This window comes from Meles meles, chromosome 16 (genome assembly GCF_922984935.1).
Source record: "Meles meles chromosome 16, mMelMel3.1 paternal haplotype, whole genome shotgun sequence".
Classification (NCBI taxonomy): Eukaryota; Metazoa; Chordata; class Mammalia; order Carnivora; family Mustelidae; genus Meles; species Meles meles.
The window spans coordinates 25,283,458-25,298,989 of NC_060081.1; the positions used below are offsets into that span (position 1 = coordinate 25,283,458).

Below are 15,532 nucleotides of genomic sequence, written 5' to 3' on the forward strand. Positions count from 1 at the left end.
ACAGGTATTAGAGGTCAAGCAAAGAGGTGGAAAGGGGAAATCTCTAAAAAATTCTTTTTCCCCAGCTTTATTGATACATAATTAGCATGTAACATTGTGTCTGTTTAAGGTGTACAGCATGTTAATTTGATTACTTACATGTTACAAAATGATTACTGCAGTAGCGTTAGTTAACACCTCTATCACTGCACATAATTACAATTTCTTTTTTGTGATGAGAACATTTAAGATTTACTGTCTTAGTGGGGCACTTGGGTGGCTCAGTCGGTTAAGTGTCTGACTCTTGATTTCAGTTTAGGTCTTGATCTCAGGATCAGGAGTTTAAGCCCTCCATTGGGCTCCACACCGTGCGTGGAGCCTACTTAAAAAAAATGTAGCTAGATATAGGTGTATATATACATAAACATATATAGGTATATAGATTTATCCTCTTAACAACTTTCAAGTATTTCAAGTATATAATACAGTATTGTTTCTCTTTTTTATTAAAAATATTTTTTTAAAGTTTTATTTATTTAAGTAATCTTTGTACCCAGTGGGGGGCCCAGACTCAAGACCCTGAGATCAGGAGTCACACACACCTCTGTTGAGCCAACCAGGCGTCCCCATAGTGTTGTTAACTGTAGTCACCATGCACTACCTTAGGTCCCCAGAACCTGTTGATCTTAGAAGGGAAGTTTGTACCCTTTGACCAATACCTCCCCATTTCCCTTGAGCCCCTGGCAAACACCATTCTAGAAGTTTGGTTATTTTAGAGTCGACATATTTGTGAGATCATACTCTGTCTTTCTCTGCCTCATATATTTCATTTGGCATAGTGCCCTCGAGGTCCATCCTGTTTGACCAGTTTAACCTGTCTCCCTTATTCCCTTCTTTTCTCCTTTCCTCTTTCCCTCCCTGTCTTCCCTCTCTCCCTTCGTTATACCAATAAATACTTTTTAAAAAAGATTTTATGTATTTATGTCAGAGTGAGAGAGAAGAGAGCATGAGTGGTGGGAGAGGCAGAGGGAGACTCCCCACTGAGCAGGGAACCCGACATAGGGCTTGATCCCAGAATCCTGAGATCATGACTTGAGCCGAAAGCAGACGCTTAACCAACTGAGCCATCTTCGTATCCCAATAATAAATAATATCAATGACATCTTGAGAAAGATGTCCGTCCTAGAGAAAGATCTTTCAAAATGAATCTATATAATGCATTAATTGCTGTAGAAAGATATACCACAGACTTGATCTTTCCGAGGAAGTCATGTTTGGGATAAGAACTAAAGAATGCAGTGGGGCCAGCCACATGGAGTGGAGGCAAAAGCATTTCAGGGTAGAGGGAACTCCCTGTGCAAAGGCTCTGAGGCAGGAAAGTGCTTCCATCTTTTGTCTTTGTGTTGTCTCTTAGGGCTCTTATCAGATAACACTCAAAAGAGTGTTTGGTCCATTATTAAGTGTTACTTTTATTCCCTTCCTTCTATGTGACAGTCTTTCCTGTATTGAAGTCAACTCTTTAGTCTCCTGCAGTCTCATCTGCAGGGTAACTATTCCTAGATCCTCTCGGTGTTCTTCTGGCACATTCTGGAATGAACTTGGGGAAATGTTCACAAATTATTTTTACAAACTTATATAATAATACCAGTCAGTATTTTGTAGTCTGTGTTGTACCAGTGGTGATGATTGATATGACCTTTCCCCTGTGAATAGATTCAAATAAAATTTACACATGATTCCTTTTTAAAATAGGCTGTGTGTGAAGACGCAGTGTTAATCCCATTACTCATCTAGTCATTTCTGTGGTTTTTCTGTCCTTTAGTTAACACATATTTCTTTTATACATAAGAAGTAAGTTGAACCATAGTTTTATCCTACATCACTGTTTCCGCATTCCATGCCATGTGTAATTAAGAACTCTTCTTTTTTTTTTTTTTTTAAAGATTTTATTTATTTATTTGACAGAGATCACAAGTAGGCAGAGAGGAAGGCAGAGAGAGAGAGGAGGAAGCAGGCTCCCTGCTGAGCAGAGAGCCCGATGTGGGGCTCGATCCCAGGATCCTGGGATCATGACCTGAGCTGAAGGCAGAAGCTTTAACCCACTGAGCCACCCAGGCACCCCTGTAATTAAGAACTCTTCTGATCATTATTTTTAATGAGCACGTCACTCCATAATATAAGTGAACTAAAGTTCATTTGCCCATTTGTCTTCTTTTTTTTTTTTTTAAGATTTTATTTATTTATTTGACAGACAGAGATCACACGTAGGCAGAGAGAGAGAGAGGAGAAAGCAGGCTCCCTGCAGTGCAAAGAGCCCGATGCGGGACTCGATCCCAGGACCCTGGGATCACGACCTGAGCCGAAGGCAGAGGCTTTAACCCACTGAGCTACCCAGGCGCCCCTGCCCATTTGTCTTCTGAGAAAAATTTTTGCTTTTAAAAGAAATCATCATAATGCACATCTTAATCTATAGGAATAGGTATATTTGGCTTTCAGATTATTGACTTAGGATCATTTCTAGAAGTAAGTGAAATGCTTTACTGTTAAAGCCCCTGGCGTATAAAGACAAATTTTGTTCTATCCTTATAGGTGATACCTCTTCTGTGGTTCATCATAGCAGATTTGGTCTAAAGCCCAGGCCTCCCATGCTCCTTCTGCTAGAAATTATGATAAAATAAGATGATCTTTTCTTTTCCTTTCATTCATTCATATTTTTTTCCCCTTAATCAGGGTAATTTTGGTCTCATAGAATGAATTTGGAAGTTTTCCTTTCTCTTCTATTTTTTTGTATAGTTTGAGAAGAATAGGTGTTCATTCCTCTTTAAATGTGTGGTAGAATTCACCTGTAAAGCTGTCTATCTGGTCCTGAACTTCTCTTTGTTGGGAGTACTTTGATTACTGATTTAGTTTCATTGCTAGCGACTGGTCTTCCTGATTCAGTTTTGGAAAGTTAAATGTTTCTAGGAATTTATCTGTTTCTTCTTGGTTGTCCAGTTTATTGGCATATAATAAGATGGTATTTTCTCACTAAGAAGGGACTTTATTTTTTTCAGTCAGGTATTTTTTTTTTTTTTAAAGATTTTATTTATTTATTTGACACAGAGAGAAACAATGAGAGAGAGGATGCGAGCAGGCGGAGTGGGAGAGGAAGAAGCAGGCTTCCTGCTAAGCAGGGAGCCCAATGCGGGTCTTGATCCCAGGACTCTGGAATCATGACCTGAGCTGAAGGCAGATGCTTAACTAAGACTGAGCCACCTAGGCACCCCGTTGGTCAAGTATTTTTTAAGGTACTTGAAAATACGGGTCACCGTACAGGTCACCTCCCAAGATGGAAGTATTGCAAGGTCATTTAATAAATTAATATTGTTTGGGTACTTCATTTTGTGTTTTAAGACAGGACATTAAGTCCAGGGAGGGATGTTACATACAAGTATGAGAAGAGTTAAATTATGATTTGAAATGTTAAATAACTACACTGAAGGTTTCTATAAAGAAATACTTATGTTTATTCTTATCCCTTTGAGCAGTTCAGTGATCACATACTTTGTGCCTGCCACATGCCAGGGCCTGCTGAGTTTTCCAGGTACAAACACAAAGAGTCTGCTTTAAATTTGGTTAGAATTTCTCATTTCAGCCTTTTCCTTTGAGGTTCAAATTTAGTTTACAAGCTAAACAATATAACTAATATTAGTTACACTTTTACACTTTCAAATAATTTTCATGTACATTTTTGTATGAGGCTCACAAAACAACTCTGAGAAGTAATTACAGCAGGAAGCTTTAGTTCAGAGTGTTAGTATGGAGTTTGTTTAGTTAGTGGTGGTCATGGAATTTGAAATTGGGTCCTGATTTCACTTTTTCTTTTTGTTCTCCTATACCATTCTTACCTCTGTGATCTCAGTCTTTTTAAAATTGAGATAAGATGGAGGTGCCTGGGTGGCTCAGTCAGTTAAGCACCTGCCTTCAGTTCAGGTTGGGATCCTGGGGTCCTAGGCATCGAGCCCTGCATTGGGCTCTCTGCTCAGCAGGGAGTCTCCTTCCCTCTGCCCTTCACCCCACTCGTACGGGCATATACATGCACACATGTGCACTTTCTACCTCAAATAAAATCTTTTTTAAAAATTGAGATAAGTTACAGCATCCTGCAAGTTTAAGGTATGAAGTGTTTTGGTTTGATACATTTGTATATATGTATTGCAGTATAATCTCCATGATCCCCTGACCCCTCAGTATCTGAACCACCAGAAGAACTTGGCCTTTTTTCAGAATTATTCTTTCTTGATTTTTTTTTCCTCCTCTTATCTGCTGTTACCCTTCCATCACATGGTAGCCAGAGTGAATTTGCTGTCTTCTCAGGGGCAAAACTCTTCTTTTTATGGTTTTGTGTTTAGGACCAACAGTTTGGATTATAGTGATCTCCCAGTCTTTGTGGCTTTTACCTTTGTTCTTTGCTAGATCACATGCAAGGTTTCATCCTAATTTGCCTTCTTTAATAAGTCAGAATGGATCTTATATATACAGAAGGATTTTTAGAGATATTTTTTCCCCTGACCTCCCCTGACCTCCCAAATTTCAAGAGATGTCAGTTCTTGTGTCAGTTCATACCCATGAGTTAGTTTACTTATTAATATCTCCGGTAACATGTGGTTAAGTGGGTCATGTTTGCTCAATCGTATTTTCCTCCTTATTCTAGACATGGTCTTTAAGTCTATCTCCGAAGATTTTTTCTAAGATGTACTTTTATTTGAGAGAAAGAGCATGCACAGTTAATGGGAGAGCCAGAGGAGGGGAGAGAGAAAGTCTCAAGCGGACTCCATGCTAAGTGAAGCCTGATATGGGGCTTGATCTCGTGACCCTGAGATCACACCCTGAACTGAAACCAAGAGTTGGACACTTAACCTACTGCGCCACCCAGTCACACCTATCTCTGAAGATTTTAGAGAAAAGGACAAATAATTGAAAGATTTAACAAGTTCAGTGATACCTTTTTTCTTCCCTTGCTATTCTAGCTATGAAGATAAATAGTTGGGTTCTTGTTTTTACTTGTCCACTCCCTCTCATGCACTTGATTTTTTTTCCTGCGACGTTGAATAGAGGATATGAGGCTGGGATAGTTGTTCATTTGTTTTCCATTTCACGTTTCTAACACTAACAGCAGGAAAAATCAAAACAGGTAAAAACTTCTGTTTGAGTCAAATTTAAGATGGTTTTTCTTTTTTTTTTTTTTAAAGATTTTATTTATTTATTTGACAGAGAGAAATCACAACAAGGCAGAGAGGCAGGCAGAGAGAGAGAGAGGGAAGCAGGCTCCCCGCTGAGCAGAGAGCCCGATGCGGGACTCGATCCCAGGACCCTGAGATCACGACCTGAGCCGAAGGCAGCGGCTTAACCCACTGAGCCACCCAGGGGCCCCTAAGATGGTTTTTCTTGAGATAGAGTTTAAAGTAGAAGAATCTTCATTTCTTTCCACTTTAAAGATAATAATTACTTGATAGGTCTTTTTTTTTTTTTTTTAAAGATTTTATTTATTTATTTGACAGAGAGAGATCACAAGTAGGCAGAGAGGCAGGCAGAGAGAGAGGAGGAAGCAGGCTCCCCACAGAGCAGAGAGCCCGATGTGGGGCTCGATCCCAGGACCCTGAGACCATGACCTGAGCCGAAGGCAGCGGCTCAATCCACTGAGCCACCCAGGCGCCCCATACTTGATAGGTCTTTTTACTAGTATATATTGAAGCCTATTATGGTAACAGCAAATTTACATCAGAGTAATATAACAATTAAATGGAAATTATTTTTTATTTTACATTACTATTATTCTTATACAAGTGAACCTGGTACTAAATTGGAACTTCACAAAGAATGTTTTAGAGCACAGTAACCTCAGTGGAAACAAACTTGCCAGATGTTTTATTAGAGTAATTAATTTATTCTCAGTGTACTGTATGTAGCAAAAGCAGAAAAAGTTAGGTAAATTCATTGTTTAATTAAGCTGTTTTAATTAACTGGTTTTTGATCAATTATATATAACATCCCAATTAGAATTCTATTCTTCTCCATAGTTTTATTATATTTTCTATTTTTGCTTTCAACTTGTGTTTAAAATTCAGTAAGATGTTAAGAGATAAGCCAGAAATATGGACTATTACCGAAGCCTGGGAGATTTAGTTAATCTGACCTAGATGTTCTTTTGATGATTGAGATTTATAATGTGAAAACAGTTCTCAATTTCAAAATGAAACCTAGGAATATCTGCTGTATAAGTCAGCTGTCCTGCCCGTGACAAGCAGATTAATCAGCCACAAAAAGGAAGCGTTTACAAACATAAAAGTTGTGCCATTTAGATCATTGGTTTTGGATCAGCAGTCAGTTGAAGCTATAAGTGAGTGTACTCCTTGCATTTTGCCTTCTTCTAAAGAGGACGGTCCAGTATTTTTGCAAGGGCTTTTTGTAAATTTGATTTCATTTGGTTTCATTTTCAGAGTAATGCCTATGAAATCAAAGTGGTAATGTGAGAAACTCCTTGAGTAGAAATTGTGTGGAGATGTAAATATTAATGTATTTGAGAATATATTTCAGCAGTTGATCTATTCAGCATTTCTTTCTTCTGTCCCAGAATGCGCATACTTGCACAGTCAGAATGAGAATACTTTTACAACTTCTGCTGTACCTGTTTCTCTGTCATCCTATCAGAGCTCTGAGATGTTAGTGTCTGCTTCAATTCTTAATTTAACATTGTACAATATTACTTGAAGGAATAAAAAATCATGAGGACTTCTAAATAAGAGATCAGATTTGAGGGATCCATGGTTTAGTCAACAAAGCTGAGCGGAGAAATCAGTGGAGGTACCTCCTCTAGGCTGGAGCAGCCAGGGCTAATGAGTATGTAGTTTTCTTATCATAATGCTGTGATTGAAATGTTCTGTTTAATGGTGAAACCCTCTTACACATGATGAGAATATTGTGGTTAGAGTGACAAATCCTTGGAATTATGTGTGAATTAGTTTGCCTTTTATTCCAGTATCCAAAATTAAAAAAAGAAGTGCTTTGCCGCCAGAGTTATTGACTAAACCCTAGTAATTTCTGATTGAGGATATAATATATATCTCCGTAATTGAAATAAACTAAGACTGTGAACTCATTTTAAGTACTTAGCTTGTTTAAGTACCTCGCTCTCTACACATTTAGTTTTAGATAATAGGCAAGCATTTGTGGCAGTCACAAACAATACTTTTAAAAGTGAAAGCCATTGGTTTATTGTTGTGATGATGGTTTATAAGTATGTGTAACATTAATTTTTGCTTCCTGAATCCATTGGGATCTCTGAAGTGTGTGTGTGTGTTTAATTTGACATCTTTTAGAGTTGATTTAGTTCACTGAATCAAGGTTCCTTTGTATAGTAAAGAAAGTTTAACCATCTTAATGTTTAAAGATCTATGGAATGAAAATTGACCTGCAAAGCTACATTTTGACATAACCAAATCTTCTAGATACTGGTTAAATACAGGTTCTTATTTATGCTCTGTTTCAATCCTAAAAGTCTTTGGTAACTGGTATTAAGTTACAGGTTTCTTTTATTTGTTTAGGAAGGAGGCAGCAGATTAGATGAAAACTATTGTCTTTGAGGGAAAACTGTTGTCTTTGAGGGAAAATTCACATTTAGCTGAGCGTTAGCTCATACGTTGTCTGATGATTTTATTTTATAGACTCCAGGCATTAGAGCTCGATCTACAAGACTTCAGTGGTTTTGTGAAAGATGTATTTCAAGTAATCAGGTTTGTGTTTAATTTCTGGTCTCGACCACCTAAACTGTGAGTAGAAAGCAAGTGTCCTTCCTACATGTCATATGAGCATTCGGGGATTTTGGGACATAGAGCATTATTAATGGAAGCAGCATTATCTTTGGTGGTTTTCCAAATAAGCAGTAGCTTAATTCTTGTTCCTGAGGTACAGTAGAATCCCTAAAATTTTTAATTTGGGCCCTGAAGATTTTAGCCTGCTTTATCCTAAGTTGGTGGCTTGAGCAGGCTAACCCTGTTTCCTTTGCAATTTAAATCTGCTTCAGTCCTCAGTGACCAGAGGAGTCGCTGAGGGGAGCCCGGTGGAATTTCTACTTTACGTCTCCTCCAGTGTAGATCTCTTTTCATACCCCGCCAAGTGGAAGCCACAGGGGAAGGAGTATAACACTTGGGTGGAGGAGTGTTCTTATTACCAGAGAGTGTATTCACTGGATCTTCTTCTACCAGTATCTTTGAATTCTCAGAATGCATCTTCATGGAGGCTTCCTCAGCCAGATGATTGTTCATGTTTTGTTCTTGACTACAGAGTCCTTCAGCTTTTTAACTTAAAAAAAAAAATGGTTTTTAATTGTGGTAAATTACATATATAACATAAAATTTATCATTTTAACCATTTGTAAGTGTTCGCTTCAGTGGCAGTAAGTCCATTCACATCGGTGTGCTCGGCTCTTTAACTTTTGAAGTGAAGTTAATCTGCCCTTTGGGTAAAGCTTGGTGGAAGGATTATTAAATGAGATTTGTCAGCTATAAAATATGTCCTTTACACATTCTAGATCCATCTGTTAATCTTATTTTTAAGGTTGAAGTTCTAGAAAAATTAGTGGAGCTGACACAGAAGTTGTTTGAATGTGATAGAGACCAGCTGTACTACAGTCTACTAAAATTGTATAGTAAGTAATCTGACTGTTCCTCATGTTTTCATCTTGAGACATTTATTCTGTTGAAAGCAGGTGCAGGAAAGGAATACCGGGAAGGTCTAGTGATTGTCAAATGTGTGGTCTTCAGTAGAGTTTTAAGTAGAGGCCAGATTGAGTTTTATCACAGATTGTTATATTGTATCACTAGGGCCACAGAATTTAATAGAGCTTTTCGAGGAGAGACTAATTTTTTTTTTTTTTGAGGATTTTATTTATTTATTTGATAGATCACAAGTAGGGAGAGGGGGAAGCAGGCTCCCCGCTGAGCAGAGAGATGCAAGGCTGGATCCCAGGACCCTGAGATCATGACCTGAGCCAAAGGCAGAGGCTTTAACCCACTGAGCCACCCAGGCGCCCCTAATTTTTTTCTTTTTATTTAAGTCCTCCGGTAGACTTACCAGTCACTCCTATAAATCACATAATCCCTACCATGTTTATTCATGTATATAAGATCTTTTTCCAGGGGTGCCTGGGTAGCTCAGTCGTTCCGCTCTGCCTTCAGCTTAGGTCATGATCCTGGGATCGAGCACCACATCGGGCTCCCTGCTTGGTAGAGAGTCTGCTTCTCCCTCTTCCTCTGCCCCTGCTCTTGTTCCCTCTCTTGTTGCATCTCTCTGTCAGATAAATAAAATCTTCCAAAAAAAAAATCTTTTTCCAGAAAAATGCATACTGATACACAGACTCATTACTAAACAGTTTTTTAAAATGTGATTATATTCTAATATAGTTTTGACTGAATCTATATTATAAACATTTTCTTACCTATAAATGACTACATTGCGTGGCTGTACTAGAATTTATCCAGCCAATCTCCTTATGCTAGACATCTGACTAGAAATCCATTTTACACATTATAAAACAGTGCTGTATTAGCTATCTTTGTGCTTTAATCTTTGTTCACGCCCATAGTTGTTTCCTTAGGCTGGATTTGTATTTGTGTTCTGAAACATTTGATCTTTATTACCAAACAGTGTTCTAGTATGTCAGTTCCAGTTTATACATCTGGGAACTTTGCAGTCTCTTTTAGTGTATTTGGGTGGAGAAGAGCAACTCTTCGACAAGTCAGTAACTAACCTACTTTCCTTCCTTCCTTCCCTCCTTTCTCCCTCTTGCCCCTCCCTCTCTTCATCCCTTCTTCGCTCCACTCCCCCAGACATTTGATCCAGATTATTTTGTTTTTCTCATAGGAAATTTACCTTCACCAAACATAGACAGCAGTGAATAACTTATTTGTCTTTTTGAATTTGTTTTTATTATCATTAGAAGCTTTATCTTTGGGACGCCTGGGCAGCTCAGTCAGTTAAGCATCTGCCTTTGGCTCAGGTCATGATCCCAGGGTCCTGAGATTGAGTCCTAAATCGGGGCTCTCTGCTCGGCGGAGAGCCTGCTTCTCCCTCTCCCTCTGCCTGCCGCTCTGCCTACTTGCGTTTTTTCTCTGCCAAATAAATAAAATCTTTAAGAAAAAAAACTTTATCTTCTATGTTGATGGTGTAAATAAGACTTGTTGTAAAATTTATATTTCAGTTGTTGGTTGCATTGAAATGCACACTTCGCTATGTAATTCTTAAAACTTTTAAAATTCTTAAAATTCAGTTCTTTAGTTTAATGGTCAAATTCTAGCACACAGTACTGAGGTTGTTATTGAATATATACAATTAGCAAACTTACGTTTTAGGCATGTAGTCCTTAATTGGTGGGTTATAACCGATATTTATTCAAGTGCTACTTCTTACCCTTCCCCACCCCTTTCTTTTGAGGAACTATTTCATGCTTAAATTCTAATTTGATACCAACTTCAGAAAAAAAGAAAAACCCTGAATATATCCGGATGAGTCTTAGCAGTTAAAGTAGTCCCCACAGAGGACCATGATCCCTAACTATGCTAGATATTGGGGAGGACACAGCAGATAGGGTAGTGCTCTATGCAGTTAGGCCTATAACCAAGACTAAGAAGATGGAGTGAAAGAAAAACTGGAAGGATGTATGAGGAGCAGGGGTAGTCCAGGGAAGGCGGAGGTGGCCATCCTCATAGACCTCTTTTTCCTCTACAGATGACCTTTTGCTGATGCTTTCTTTAAAAAGAACAAAAAGAAAACAACCCGTAGGTTCATCTTAAAATTTCCTTTAGGAATAAATAGTCTTTGAGGTTTATTACCATTTTTTTCTCCTTCATCCCCTCTCTTGACTGTATTGGACACCTTCTCCAGTTTTTTTGCTCTGTGTTTGAGCCAATAGTCTGAAGAGCCCGGTAAGGTGAGGGTGGCCTCTTGTAAGACTGGAAGTCAGGAATTATTATAATGAAGTATACTTTATAACCGAGGTTGTATACTTCCTGCCTTTGTCGTGCTGTAAGTTGATAATGTGGCTGTGATAACCCTGATCCTCCCCTTTCTGAAGAACAACCAACCTCTCCTTTGTGGCGCCCCCTTTCCATTTTCCCCTTGGACCACTTATTTGAACAAGTTAAATAATTTATAAAGCACTATGGACTCAATTTTATTTGAAAAGGAACATATGATATGGGATAATATATGAGATGTGGTCCTATTATACTTGAAAAATCCATATTTTGGATTGTGAATACCTGAGAAAATCTTTGGCCTGGTAGAGCTTTTTTATGAGCTCATTCTTTCTTTTTCTTTCTCTCTTTCTTTTTTTTTTTTTTTAAGATTTTATTTATTCATCTGAGAGAAAGAGAACATTGGGCATGGTGGGAGAAGGAGAAGCAGGCTCCCTGCTAAGCAGAGAGCCTGATCCTGGGCTTGATCCCAGCACCTTGGGATCATGACCTGAGCCAAAGGCAGACGCTTAACTGACTGAGCCCCCCAGGCACTCTGAGATATTTTCTTGTAAAAGTTGGTAGTCCATTTTAATTAAAGCTGCATCTCTGTAATATCTTTGTCCTCCTAAAGTGGAAGCTTTCATATACTTTTGCCTTTTTGAAAAGAAGAAAATTACTTTCATAGAGTTCCTACAGTTGAAGACAGAGTTGTCCATCTTCCATCCATTTTCTCTCCAGTGTTCATGTTATCTTAAAAATGAATCTCTGTAAAAACCACCTTAGCGGTGCTGTTTCCAGTTCTTGGAAACCTTCCCTAACTATGTCTTCCACAGTTCACAGGTGTACCTTTTGGCAGGGGACAGAATGTTCCACCTTTTCTCTTCTATAGAATTAAAGATGCTGGAGCTTGGGGTTTTGTTTTTCATTTGTTTAATCCAGTTAGTTTTATATACTCATATACTTGAGAAGTTACTTTTGAATTTTATATTACATGAGAACATTTTAATGAAGGAGAAGTGTAATTAGCTTATGAGAGTCTTGTTTTGGGAAAAGAGATTGTAAATTTAAGGGTTTTATATGGGACTGATTTTATTACCAGTATGTACAAAATCATTACAATCTGTGTACGACCTGGGGAAGTTTTCCTACTATTACCTTTTTCTTTGTTGTAGGTTTCTTTTTTTTTTTAAGATTTTTATAAGCAGGGGGAGTGGGGGAGGGAGAAGCAGACTCCCTCTGATGTCGGGCTCAATTCTAGGACCCTGGGATCATGACCTGAACTGAAGGCAGATGCTTAGTGACTGAGCCACCCAGGCACCCCTTGTTGTGGGTTTCTGATGGAGCATGAGTGTGTTTTGTTTTTGTTCTTTGAGTTTTTTACTTCCAGGAGTCATCGGTTACCAAAAAAACGTAGCTTTTCAGTCGGACAGGTGTGGGGGAATCTAGGAAAATCCCATCTCTTTCCGTATTTTGCTATTTTTGAGAAATGTATTTATGTATGTTTTTTAGAACATTTGTGCTCTGAAACAGCCCCCTTCCTAGAGTTGACTGACTAGACAGAATGAAGATGCTCATTATTCATATATGAAAAATTTAAAAACACATTTAAAATAGTATTTCTTTGTGTGTAATACTTTAATTGAACTTAATTAGTGTCATGATATTTTTAATATTTTGGTCTGGTTTTTCACAAGCGTAAGTTTATTGTATTAAATGACTTGACCGTTTCTCTTTTCAAAACCTGTTAGAATGTTTAAAAATAAAGCCTTGATTATTAAGTTTTTGCTATTTGTGAAGATTAGGTTACCACATAACAGAAACTCATTTTTTCAATGTGAAGGTGTCTGCCAATTTCCTTCCAGTAAACTTCCCTTGCCCTATAATACTTGGTCTGATGGCATTATTGGGATAAAAAAATTCTGTCACACAATGTCATAGACATTCTTCAAGTCAGCAGAAGAGACAGAATTCTCCCTATTCTACTTAGTGAAAGGGATTGGTTGATTTGACACTTTTGAAGAAAATCATACATTTGTGCACTTTGAATCACTTTAGACCTCCAGCTGTGTATTATACTATATACATGTACACATTATCTTTCCAAAGTCTCACGGGCATAGTTGAATTGTTACCTATTTCTGATTCTGATTTCAGCAGTGGGCTTCTCAGGTTACCTTAGAAAGACAGACTTTTTATTAACACGAGACTTTGAAAGTGTGTAGTAAAGTGGGGTGGGGGTTGTTGTTTTTTATTAGGTAAGGAATTTCCATTGTTGAAAACTCAAAAGGCATACAGAAGGAAGTCATTTTGCCTTGGGTCCACAATCATCCTGTTCCTTTCCCTGGAGGCAATATTTGGAATAATGCTTACTTCAACATTAAATGGGGAAAATATTCTAAACATTTTTAAGAATTCGACTTAGTATGTTCATTAATTTCTGCTTATTCAAAATTTTGCAGAAGTAAATGGTGACTGGCAAAAAGCTGATGCTGTGTGGAATAAAATGCAAGAAGAAAATATTATTCCACGTGCAAAGACATTAAGATTATTAGCAGAAATCCTTAGAAACAGTAATCAAGAGGTTCCGTTTGACGTACCTGAGGTAATTTGTTTTTAACTGTAAACCTAACAGGTTTTGTTGTCAGTGTAAGTGTAGGGCATAATTAGCCCAGTTTCATTCTAAAAAGATCACTCTGTATACCAGGTTTTGTTTAACTGAATACTTCTTTCTTCCAGTTGTGGTATGAAGATGAAAAGCACTCCCTGAATTTTTCATCACCCTCACATACAGAAAGTAATACGGAGAAAGATCTGTTGAATGCCTGCCAACGAAAGAGAAGCAAAGGTAAATCTGTATGCTGGGGTCTTCTAATAGCAACAGGGGATCTATGTCCTTCTAACAAATTAGTAGTGCTCTAGGACGGAGATGGAACTTACATAAATTAATTATTTTCTTTGGTTCTTTAAATTAACGTGGGGTGCCTGGGTGGCTCAGTGGGTTAAGGCCTCTGCCTTCGGCTAGGGTCATGGTCTCAGAGTCCTGGGATTGAGCCCCGCATTGGGCTCTGCTCTGCGGGGAGCCTGCTTCCTCCTCTCTCTCTCTGCCTGCTTGTGATCTCTGTCTGTCGAATGAATAGGGTCTTTTTTTTTTTTAAGATTTTATTTATTTATTTGACAGAGATCACTAGCAGGCAGAGAAGTAGGCAGAGAGAGAGAGAGAAAGGAAGCAGACTCCCCACTGAGCAGAGAGCCCGATGCGGGGCTCGATCCCAGGACCCTGAGATCATGACCTGAGCCAAAGGCAGAGGCTTTAACTCACTGGGCCACCCAGGCGCCCCACTAATGAATAGAATCTTTAAAAAAAAAAAAAAAAAAAAAAAGTTTAACAAACACATTTTGGGGTAGTTGGGAAAACGTAAACATCAACTGAGTAGTAGATAGTATTCATGAACTATTTCTCTCTCTCTCTTTTTTTTTTTTAAAGTTTATAATATTTTTTAGTAATCTCTGCACCCAACATGGGGCTTTAACTCATGACCCTGAGATTAGGAGTTTCATGCTCCTCTGACTCAGCCAGCCAGGTGCCCCTGTCTCATTTTTATTAGATACAATAGTGGTGTTAAGATTTATCAGACAGTGTCCTTAACTTTTGAGATCTTACTGAAGTACTAAAAGATGGAAAAAAATCAAGATATCCATAATATATTTTAAAATAGCTAAGCCATAAGGAACAAAGATAAAGCAAGAATTGCAAAATGGTAATAGTTGTTAGATGTAGGTGATGGGCATATGGAAGGGTCCATTATACTACTCTTTATATTTTTCTGTACATTTGAAATCTTTTATAATAAAAAATAAAATAGGCATACATTTTATTAAAAAGTATACTTTGAAAATAGCATGATCACGAGTGTTTTTTGGCAGATGTATTTATTATATATTTTGCTTTTATTTGAAAGCAGAAAATGATTAGGGCATTAAGCACCGTTCTTGGTGTATGTTGAAGTGATCAAGCACTATTTCAGGGTTGGAGGTCTAGCTTTAATATATAATTTATATTTATTTAACTGGTTTTATCCTGTTCTTCAGAGTTTCTAGTTTTTTGTATATTTCAGGATTTGAATGCCTAGCAAAACATGAATACTTTGAAAATTGATTGCTAACATTAGTACTTTATTGAATTTCTGATAGTTTAGTATACTTACTGACTTTCACACCAGAAATCTGTGGCAAATGAGTTTGGGGCATCACAGTGATAGCCTCTTCTTTCTTTCTTTTTTCCAACTAATAGAGAATAATAAACAGAGCCATAGCAATTTCATACAAAGACTGTAATTTTAGGGTCCCCTGTGGCTCAGTTGGTTAAGCATCCGACTCTGGAGTTCAGCTCAGGTTGTGATCTCACAGATTGCAGGATCTCAGGTCAAGCCATGTGTTAAGCTCTGCACTCATTGGGGAGTGTGCTTCCTCTCTCTCTGCCCCTCCCCTTGCTCACGTGTGTGTGCACACGCGCATGCTCTCTCTCTCTAATCTTTAAACTACAACTTTAGAAAACAACT

The 15,532-nt window shown here is 38.0% G+C and overlaps 1 protein-coding gene across 2 annotated transcripts in view; it reads left to right on the top strand.

The window, feature by feature from the left end:
• The window catches only part of LRPPRC (leucine rich pentatricopeptide repeat containing), a 103,493-nt gene that overhangs the window by 64,205 nt on the left and 23,756 nt on the right, over positions 1 to 15,532 (top strand). For both annotated transcript variants that reach the window (XM_045980925.1, XM_045980926.1), the window contains exons 26-29: positions 7,683 to 7,751; positions 8,575 to 8,665; positions 13,433 to 13,575; positions 13,710 to 13,818. In XM_045980925.1, the coding sequence (XP_045836881.1) occupies positions 7,683 to 7,751; positions 8,575 to 8,665; positions 13,433 to 13,575; positions 13,710 to 13,818 (412 nt within the window). The remainder of the gene's footprint in view (positions 1 to 7,682; positions 7,752 to 8,574; positions 8,666 to 13,432; positions 13,576 to 13,709; positions 13,819 to 15,532) is intronic.